The 10,951-nt window shown below is 40.0% G+C and overlaps 1 protein-coding gene across 2 annotated transcripts; it reads left to right on the forward strand.

The window, feature by feature from the left end:
• Window positions 1–261: 261 nt before the first annotated feature.
• Window positions 262–10,725, forward strand: LOC123128158 (ATP-dependent DNA helicase homolog RECG, chloroplastic). 2 transcript variants are annotated; one of them, XM_044548093.1, is made up of 18 exons: window positions 262–756; window positions 840–922; window positions 1,022–1,139; window positions 1,641–1,824; window positions 1,936–2,255; window positions 2,339–2,451; window positions 4,076–4,310; window positions 4,612–4,775; window positions 5,599–5,680; window positions 5,981–6,070; window positions 6,520–6,753; window positions 7,413–7,484; window positions 7,678–7,830; window positions 7,915–8,058; window positions 9,144–9,302; window positions 9,475–9,558; window positions 9,660–10,232; window positions 10,316–10,725. In XM_044548093.1, the coding sequence occupies exons 1-18, from the start codon at window positions 721–723 to the stop codon at window positions 10,406–10,408; spliced, it is 2,937 nt and encodes a 978-aa protein (XP_044404028.1). In that variant the 5' UTR covers window positions 262–720; the 3' UTR covers window positions 10,409–10,725. The 2 variants fall into 2 exon arrangements, with proteins under 2 accessions (XP_044404028.1, XP_044404027.1); XM_044548092.1 differs by having other exon boundaries at window positions 1,641–2,255.
• Window positions 10,726–10,951: the final 226 nt, after the last annotated feature.

Genomic DNA, 10,951 nt, shown 5'->3' on the forward strand with positions numbered 1-10,951 from the left:
TGTAAAACAAGGCAATATTTACCTTTTTCTGGACAACATGGTTTACCCTTTTTGGGTGAGAGAGAGAGCGGAATTAGTTTTTTTAGGGGGTAGAAAGACCTTGGAGCAAATTCTACGAAGCAGCCGCGTGGTGCAAGTTGGGCTGACATTACCATGGCTAAAATGGCTTCTCCTGCCCCTGGTTATGGGCCAGGTCAAACCAGCCCAAGTTACGCCCACGCATCAGAATGGCCATCTCGCTCACGCCTCCCCCTCTCTTCTTCGACTCTTCCCTCTCCACTCGTTCCCCTCCCCACCGCCCACAGCCCCACGTCCCCGCCTGAACGCCGACGCCGCACACCGCTATCGCCCTGGGACCCAACCGCTCCGTCCGCGCGCACGAGCGCCCCTTTCCGCCGCCGCACGGAGCGCGCGCTCCGGCGACTCCTGTGAAGCCACTGCCCTCCTCCGCCGCTCCAGTTCCTCGATTCTAAACCCCTAGAACAGTGAGCACCACCACCGGAGCACCGGGTACTCCGGCGGCTTCCCATTCTTCGCGCAGCTGCGCAACTCCGCACCGCCTCTCTCTCCGGTCCTCCCCCGCCGCAATAGCACGCTCCGGGTCTTTCACCCCCGCCCCGTTCGCTCTCTGGAGCTTAATGGTATTCCTCCTGGCGCTTCACGAACTGGGCGCTGCTGGGGTCACGAAGGGTGTCTGCTGGCCGGCCGGCGGCCGCCCCAATGATCGCCCCCTCCTCTGCGCAATCATTGCTTAAGGTATTCCGATTCGGACACTTCCCTTGTTACCTTACTGAAGCTGGACCCCCTACATTGCCTGAAGTGAGGTCGCCCCATTTCAGGGTGGCAGCGAGAGCCATCTAGGTAGGGCGATCTCCTTAGAGTTTCGGTGGGGGCGCTCCAAAATGATGTGCTCCAGAATGAGGTATTGTTTTGTGCATATCTATCTTTTTCTGCTACTTTGTGTCAGCACATGACTAGCGAGTAATGGTGGGGAAATTAATCGAATTTGTTTGAGTTGCAGGTTTAGGAATGCTCTTGGTTCTCGGCTCTTCCGCTGGTGTTCACGTGATAAACACACGTCCGTGCGGAAGCTGCTGGAGGTGGATGGGATATCAGAGAGATCAAAGCTCCTCAACAAAGTATGCGAGTTCTTGTGAATTGGCTGCTGCAACTTGTTGGTTTTAACCTCAGATTTTTGCCATGCATCAATATTTAGTTTGTTTTTGTCTATTTCATCTCTTTACACATTCTAGTCCTAATATAATTGTTTTACTTTTCCAAGTCCTCTAACCAATATTTGCATATTCCTAGTTTTGATGCCATGTGTAGCTTTTGATAATCAAAATTGTTTCCTTTTGTGCATGGAATTTGTTAACTAGAGACCAGATCCACATATTATGAATTAGAAAAGGATTCATTCTTTGTTTGCCATGCTTTGATATTATATTATGACTTGCTATCGTTGTGGCTTTCCTTAAGCTCATCGATGAATCTATCCAGTGGTCCCTGATTTTTTTCCCCATTTGCGTAATTGTCTGTTTAATGCTGCCTTTCACCAATTTATACACGACATTGATATCATATTTTTTATCGACAAATAAATGGTGAGCATACTCTGAAATATGTATCTATGGTCGCAGGTGCCTGTTTTGATGGGCTATAGTAACACACAATATTTAATGGAGCAAGAAAGAGTCCGCAAAGAATCTGCCACGGAGTTGATCAGTGTCTTGAAAGAAATTGATTTTGCAGAAATTTTGGCTAAATTCCCATGCATAAAATTCGGTGATTCATCACCAATTGAACTATATGATGATTCTGCTGGTATGGAGTGCAAAGAAACCATGTTTTCTGGAAACCTCACGAATTTCATCCTAGTATCTGGTGGAAATTTGGAGACAAATCGTGAATTTGCTGACAAGTGCCACCCATCAGGTCCATCTCCAGCAAATGTAAATGATCTTTCAATCAGTGAAGAGAGTTCTCTCATCACTCGGCATATTTCTGGTGAACCAGCAGTTGATGGGGAAGTTTGCCCCGAGTCATTAGCTGATGCTACAACTGCTGATGGTAATGTCTTGGACAAAAGTAAAAGGTGTTTGCCTGGAGAACCGGCAGTTGTTACAGAAGCTTGTCCAGAGTCATTAGCTGATGCTACAAGTCCTGATAATAATATCTTGGACAAAGATATAAGGTCCTTGCCTGGAACAACTAGTAAGCAATATCGTAAGCTAGAGGACGGTGGTTTCCATACGGTAACAACAGAAAGCCACTTCACTTTTGTGTTATCTTCAAAAAATTATGAAATTCTTCACATTTGATTTGTTTCTTGTTATAGATCCGCAAATTGCTGCAGCATTTCCCCAGGACCTATGCAGATCTACAAAATCCTCAAGGTCTAATAGAAGATGGGCAGTACATCATGTTCTTTGGAACTGTTATATCTTCCAAGTAATTCTATATTTACATATGAGAGGTTTTATTGACATTTTCTTTGGCACCAAAGCCACATGTTAACTGTGCTTCAATCGAGGCTCATTGACATGTGGCATGCGCCGTTGTCCTGGTTCACTTTACAATAGCTGTCTTCATGCCCTTTGGATCATTAGTACTGTACAGCGTATATTCATCAATGTTTGATAATTAAGCCTTTATTGATTTGGAACAAAGTAGTAGAGCTGTGACACTATGGCAACTTTGTTCCTCTTGGATGTAGCCCTTCATAGTTATAGACATAGCATAGTTTATGACGTGATAGAGCCATACAATTCATGTGCATGTCGAATAAAGCTTAGAGAAATAATTGGTATTGAATTTGTCAGGTCTCTTAGACTTGGGCTGCGCTAGGCATTTGCATCATCCTGATTGAGCCATTTTGGCATATCTTGTGGTTTGGCTATGTGCATTTGGTAATCCGCGGAAAGGGGCATAATATTTGCTTCTTGGCTAACAGTAAAAGCATAAGAGGTATATAAGATTGTGTTGCAGTGTAGGGCATTTATTTCGCTATACTCTGGATGTAGTTACAAAATAGGGCACTAACTTTTGTCAAACTATTTATAACAACAGTTTATAAAGTAAGTTCAGCACAATACAAAAGTGAGCAAGTGCAAACTGACCCAGTGGTCCGTAGTCCGTACAATAGAGAAATTTAGATGAAGAACTAGCATCAGTACACTATTTCTGAAGTCTGTACGGCAAATAGGTAGAAATGAGTTCATAAAAATTAAAAATTGAACTGGTAAACTCGAGCATGAGCAAAGAACATTGAATTCATAAACTTTTATGTTGCATTTTCCTTTCATCATCTGGGCACGACCTTGCCAACACAAGTTGATAAATCAACTAGTCACACCGCCAGCTCTTTAGCTTTATTTTTTATTCCTTCAAATTGGTCTAACAATTCTCTTTCACTATCAATGATTGAAATATTTTCAGACATTTTAGCAAGCTTAATTTGTAGTGCCACTCTAAGGCAGAGAAGCTGTGTTACATCATGTTTGTTAAAAATGTCGCCTGTGACCTTGGTCTTGCTAAGGTAGCAGTGTTTAGTCTACTACGGCACAATTTAGGAACTTACTACATGATGAATATGTTTGTGTGTGCTGTGTGCAGGAAGCAAATTCATATCTAGGTGCGTGGGCCAAATGGATGCTATATATATATATATATATATATATATATATATATAAAGTATATTGTAGATGTTGATTGCTGAGAATGTAAAAAGGCAATCAATTTTTTTTTGACGCGTTAAAGGCAATCAATTAGGTAACATAAAAATGAAAAACAGTACTCCTTCCGATCCATAATAAGTGTCGCATCTTTGAACAAAGGGTTGAACTAACCTTACTTCAAAACTGTGACACTTATTTTGGATCGGAGGGAGTATTTCATATTATCGGAAATACCCGCTGCTTCTATATGTTGACATATATTTGGATAATTATGTCATGCTGATTTAATTGGCTGTAGAATTTCTTATCTGGCTACCGTTTTCCTTCATGTAGAAAGCAGCATGTATTTTAGAATATTTTTCCCATCCTTGTTAATATTTTTTATCTCTCTCTCTCAGGGGAGTCAGGATTAGAAGTACTTTAGGTTTCGTTGAGGTTGTTGTTGGTTGTTCAATAGTTGAGGCCAAGTTAAGCTCTTCAGATGTGAGTTGTAACTCTGGAGCAGAGCAAAAACAGAGGATTCATTTGCACCTCAAGAAGTTTTTCAGTGGCCAACGTTTCTCTTCTCAATATTTTCTTAACTGTATATCATCAAAACACAAAGAGGGGGATATTGTGTATGTCAGTGGTAAGGTTGGTGAGCAAAAACATTTCTCTGTTACATTCCACTTGATGATCCTTTCTGCTGGTGCTTCCTGTACACTGATGCATGTCTGCAGCATGGTACTCCCTCTGTAACTACATATAAGACGGTTGAACTGCAAAAACGTCTTGTATTTAGTTACAGAGGTATAGTATTTTTTTTTCTGAACCACTGTTTGATAATGTTATGGTATTATTGCAGTTCTAATAATGGTGTCTCTTGTGTTTGTCAAGTACCAGGGTTAATGTCCTGTATATGATTTATACGTTTGCACTGATTCTGAACGTGCAGGTCAAGAAGGTACTTTCTAGTGGGCATTATGATTTGAAGGAGTACACTATTGACAAGCTCGAAGAAGAGGAGCAACAAAGCGCCCTGCTTGATAGGAAACCATATCCTATATATCCATCAAAAGCGGGACTGGAAGCACGTTTGCTGGGACAGTCCATCTCTAGGTCAGTACAAGCTTTGTGTTTTCTTTTGGTTTCTAAATGGTTGTTGAGATCTAACTTATGCCCCTCTTAAGTCCACAGTTAGTGTGATTATATTTCTCATCAAATGTGCGCCAAACTATTCGTTCATGTCACCAAAGTATAGTTCAGTCAACTGAAATGAAATGTGAAATAATGTGTTGGAATGTTGATTGTGTTTGTCATGTAGAACTGGGTTTTTGGTCACCACATTAAGTACAAGGAGGAGGCAGCGGCTTGATCCTCAAGTTTGGAACTTTGGATCCATACCAATCTCTTTAGTTTATTTCCAAGTTTGTTAGTGTAGTGCTTACCCATCCTTCGGATTTGATTTGAACTTTCCTTTTCTCAAACCCTCTAAAAGCGGATACATTGTAACCAACTTCTGTCAATCAAATAAATCCTGAAAGATATTAGACTCGGCGCCCTGGGCCAAAGCGGGCACATCAGGGCTTAGTGACACCATACCACAAACCTGGGATGCACATTAATTCACTGTTTTTGTTCACCATTTGTTCCTCTTAGGAGGGTTGTAACTCAAACTCTACCTTTTCAATGAAAAGAAACGCAAATGTCTCTTTGCGTTTTCTTGAAAGAAAAGCACACATGACAGTGTTCTTGAAGTTAAATAGTTGATTCTGGATTAAAATGGAAAGAGCTAAATATATGGAGGTGTATAACTTACGTTATGTTGATACTTTAAGGGGTGACTGCAAAACATAAAATACGAGCCACCTTGACCTGTGTGGAATGCATGTAGTTACTCATTATTTCCTTCTGGCTATATAAGAGTTTCAAATGTTTACAGGGCCTTGAAGATGCTGACTCCAGACATTGATCCTATCCCTCCTGAGGTTCTCACTGAGTTCAACTTGGCAAATCTGTTTGATGTAAGGAGCAATGCCACTAATTATACTTCACATAATGGGGTTACTTCTATGCAGTACTCCACAACTGTATGGACATACATGTCATGTTGGGTCGCTCTCTTAAGTGATGCAAGACATGCCCTTTTTTATCTCTAGTTTTGGAGCTTTCAGTTGTGGAACTGAGCAACTTCTGGATTCCAACCAATAACTGTTGTAGCTGTATTTTATCTATTTAAACTTCTATTATATTGTGTGCCTTGTCATCTGCCTGCCCTCATAATACTTTCCCCATTTATCAATACCATTTTTGGTCGATGTTAGGCTTACATGGGGATTCACAAACCTAAGAATCGAGATGAAGCTGATTTTGCTCGCCGAAGGCTTATATTCGATGATTTCTTTTATCTCCAGGTATCATTATATATTCAGTAAACTGCCTTGCTCAGACGACTTAGTTTTTTAGTGCTACTTATGAATTTGGATAATGTCATCTTCTTTTGCTAAAGAAAAATAGTTATTTTTGTCAGTATTTCCCCTTCATCAAACCTCAATGTAATAATCAAGATTGTAATCTAATTATGGTGCCATCTCTGCAAGATCTCCTTATACCTGTCTAGAAATTTCAGTATAATTTGTATGCTTGTTCAGTTAGCAACTTGCTAGACGAAGCTTAATATGTTTGGTTTGATTATGTTGATTTGAAAACGCATGAATGTTAATATCTGTGTGATTGTAAAGTTTGAGGGAGTCTTTTGTCACTTTCAGTTCATTATTGTTGTTCATGATACATTGGTTTTCGTAACTGTGCAAATGTACATGTGCCAGACTGCCAGTAACAAAATCATTTCTTATTGTTTCAGCTGGGAAGACTATTTCAAATGCTTGAAGCAGTTGGTACACGGGTTGAAAAGGAAGAATTGCTATATAAGTGTGAAAATCATGAGTTAAATGCTGTTGGTGTCGATCAGTGGTCTCCTCTGGCCAATAAATTGTTGAAGTCTCTCCCTTATTCACTTACTGCTAGTCAACTAAATGCTGTTAAAGAGATTATATGGGATCTCAGAAGACCAGTTCCTATGAACAGGCTCTTGCAAGTAATTATTTGCATTCTTCTTGGTTTGTTAACTAATTTTTTTGTTCTTATTTCTGGACTAATTCATTCTTCCAACTGTTTCAAAATATAGGGCATGCTTGCACGTAGAGCAAGAAAACACAATGACTAATGTACCCCCAATTATTATATTTTTAGTGCTTTATTCAAAGCATGCATGTAGGGAATACAAAGTAAAAACTGGACATTTATTAGGTGTATAGATGAAACTACACACTTACTTTGCATTGGAATATGGAACATTCCTCATGTCCGTGAACAAGAAATATGCCCAAGTTTTCAAACAGTGTAGTGAGTTGCTTGATAGAACTGGTTAACTGCATCATATTTTTCTTCTCAGTCTTGTTTGTGTTTGAGAGTTTATTTGGAGTAGTTGGCCATAAACATTTCAACTAGTGTTTTATCCCATTCATTCCCACCTTGCCTTTTTATGTTTAAATGACCAGTATACATTACACATCCTTCTGTTTCAAATTCTAAATGTGATACTACAAAACGCCTGTATTTATTTGTGTACAAGCTCTCTGTTTTATCAATCAGAGATCTGTATAAGAGTTTTTTTGTATGCTAACTACAAATGTACTACTCAAACATATTGAAGCTTGTATGAATATTTCTACAAAGTCATTGTTTTTGTAACAGGGGGATGTTGGTTGTGGTAAAACTATTGTTGCTTTCCTAGCATGTATGGAGGTTGTTAACTCAGGATTTCAGGTACACTCTTCAGATTTGACATCCTTCTGTACTGTTATTACAACATGCCAAAGGATTTTTTTATCAATGATACCCATACATGCTAAATCCAAATGGGACATATAAGAAAAAAAGATTATCATCGTGCTTGTGGTTCTTTCTTTATTCAGGAGAGATTTGTCTGGTGTATTAACCTTATAATTTCTTTTTGTAGGCTGCTTTCATGGTTCCAACTGAGATACTTGCTGTTCAGCATTATGAACACCTGACTTCATTGCTGGAGAAGTTAGATGGAGATGAATGCAAACCAAATATTGCCTTGCTAACTGGTTCAACTTCCACCAGAGAGTCGAGGATAATTCGGAATGCAAGCCATTATCCCTAGTCCCAACACTTTTCAAGTTTTGACACTGCATATTTTTCATATCTTTACGTGTGTTATACATGACAGGGTCTCAAGACTGGAGAAATATCAATGGTCATTGGAACACACACCTTAATAGCTGATAAAACTGACTTTTCAGCTTTACGTATCTCTGTTATAGATGAGCAGCAACGTTTTGGTGTTATCCAACGAGGAAGGTTCAATAATAAGGTAATATACTGACCACTTTTATTCACTCAATTATTAATCATACATGTAGTTTCTGCGTGTTACTTCATTCCTGTACTGAGATGCAATTTCTGCAATTTGGTCATGGACTTAAAAAGGAACCATACTTATCATGGAGTTTGTTTGTTGATACATTCATGTCGTTTTTGCATGCATTGTTTCGTGGTAAATAATGTAAAAAAACATGGAAAAGATAATCAGCACTTTCCTACTGAATTTGCTCCTGTTGCTCATTTTCTGCATGCACATGCACTAACGAGCATATTTATACATAGAACAATAGAAGGTGCCCCCACCCCGCTGCAAATGCTCATTTTCCCAATAGAACATACTGTTTCATATTTCTGACCTTCTGCATAATTTCTTGCAATGACTATGATATCCTTTTATGTATTAGTATATCAATTTGTCAAATAATATCAGATTTAAATTTACATCTCAAATACTGATGTGGGAGACTAGTCCTGCCCTCCGGAATTTGCCGAGAACTTGAGCATTTGAAAAGCTCCAGTCTCCAAATACCATGACCTGAAAAACAGTTTTGTGCTCGAATTATATATTGCCTTCTGTCTGTTGCCTTTGTTGCATCCTATGGTCAATTTTGTTGTGTATGCACAATTTTTTTAATTTAAACTTACTACATGATTGTGGTCCTTGTGCCTTGTGGATGCACATCTACTGTATGCTCTCATTTGTCCAAGGAAAATTTTGCTGATTACTATCTCGGTTCGAAAACAGACGTCATCCTAGAATACAAGCAGTCAATTTTCTCAGACTTTTCGCCACTAATATATGTAGATGCAATAAAAGATTAACTTAATTACATGAAAATCATTTTAGTAAACCTATCATCAAAAGTACTTGCATATCATTATGTTGTTAACATAACACCAAATTAGAAATGCAAGTGTAACAAGAGAACAAAGGTAGTTGTTGCCTTTCACTAAAAAAGAAGGTGGTGGTGAGATCCAAATTTCATTTGTTAATTTCTGTCATCCTATTTTCGCTTCAAGTTTAACAAGATTAGCATTTTTGTTGCTAAGCCATCTTACTGCAACTTGTTACAGCTGTATACTTCGTCTTCAAAGCTGAGTGATGAAAATACAAGCGAAGATGCGGCTTCTGATTCTGAAACATTTATGGCTCCCCATGTTCTTGCTATGTCAGCTACCCCAATTCCAAGAACACTGGCTCTTGCTTTATATGGGGATATGTCTCTTACTCAGGTACTTATTACAGATGCATTGAGTTCTCTAAGTAATTGCTAGTCATCCAGAACCTTTGTACTTCACCAAATTTATTTGGAAACACATAGTTTTAAAAGTGTTTCTTGCATTACTGTTCTCATTTCTCACCGGTATTTGGAATATTTACAATCAAAACCCACTTCTCTTATAGATTACAGATTTGCCTCCAGGAAGGCAACCCATAGAAACTCTTGCTCTTGAAGGAAATGACGCTGGGTTTGAAACTGTTTTCCAGGTGATGACGTAATTTGCTGTTGGATATAGAGCTTTTTTTTGTTCTGTCTTTGTTGGCACTGCTCAGTCTTTTCTTATATTCTTTTGGTCTGCGTCGTGCAGATGATGAGGGATGAGCTTATGGATGGGGGCAAAGTGTATCTCGTTTATCCTATCATAGAAGAATCAGAGCACCTACCACAACTTCATGCTGCCAAAGCCGATTTTGATTCGATAAAACAGAAGTTTGAAGGCTATCCATGTGGGTTGTTGCATGGTCGCATGAAGGGCCCAGAGAAGGATGAAGCTCTGGGCAGTTTCAGATCCGGGGAAACGCGTATTCTCCTGGCAACGCAAGTTATTGAGATCGGAGTGGATGTTCCTGATGCTTCTATGATGATTGTCATGAATGCCGAGAGATTCGGAATGTCTCAGCTGCACCAGTTAAGAGGGCGGGTCGGTCGCGGGGGAAAGAAATCCAGATGTGTGTTCCTGTCCTCCACTTCCAGCACATTGCCAAGGTTGAAGGTGCTTGAAAATTCATCCGACGGGTTCCACCTAGCTAACGCCGACCTGGTGATGCGTGGCCCTGGCGATCTACTTGGCAAGAAACAGTCGGGGCATCTTCCCGAGTTTCCAATAGCCAGACTGGAGATTGATGGGAGTATTCTGCAAGAAGCCCATCTTGCTGCGCTAGTAAGCTGCCACTTCACCCAAACCTCCCATTTCCTCTCTTCCTTGACTTGCATTAACTTGTTTGCTACGAACCTGTGATGCAGAAAGTTTTGGGAACAAGCAACGACCTGTCGATGTTTCCACGTTTGAAAGTGGAGCTCAGCATGAGGCAGCCGTTGTGCCTTCTGGGAGATTGACCTCTCCTGTTCGTGGAACCGACAATGCAATGCAGTCCTGCGATGACGGCATGTTTCGTATAAGGCATCCTAGTGTGCATTGTATTGAAACTAGTTCTGGTGGCAAAGCTGGCATGGCCATATGTTGTCGGGTGCAGCAATGCTCGAAACCTGTTGAAAGCTGCGTATATTGTGCGATCAAGACATGGTTAATGGCGAGATGGTACTTCTAATTTAGGCTAATTTGTGTTTGCAAAGAAATTGTGAAATGCCATCTTTTTTAGAGGATGTTTCACCTTTTTTGAGGGAAAAGGAATAGCAAGAGAGCTTAAAAACCATTGCGGCCATGGTCGGAAAGAAAAAACATTGCTCTTCTGCCTTATACGAAAAAACATGCTAATTAGGAGGCAGCTCTGAAGAAGGATGGAATCGAGCTGCGCTTCTGCCTTTCTCTGTTTATCTAACTTCCACCACCTTACTTTGCTTTAGTCTTCTCTACTACTTGAAATACATTTTGATTTCAAGTAAACGAGAACACAATTCAGTAGGGGTGCGTTTGGTTAC

This window comes from Triticum aestivum, chromosome 6A (genome assembly GCF_018294505.1).
Source record: "Triticum aestivum cultivar Chinese Spring chromosome 6A, IWGSC CS RefSeq v2.1, whole genome shotgun sequence".
In the NCBI taxonomy this organism is placed as follows: domain Eukaryota; kingdom Viridiplantae; phylum Streptophyta; class Magnoliopsida; order Poales; family Poaceae; genus Triticum; species Triticum aestivum.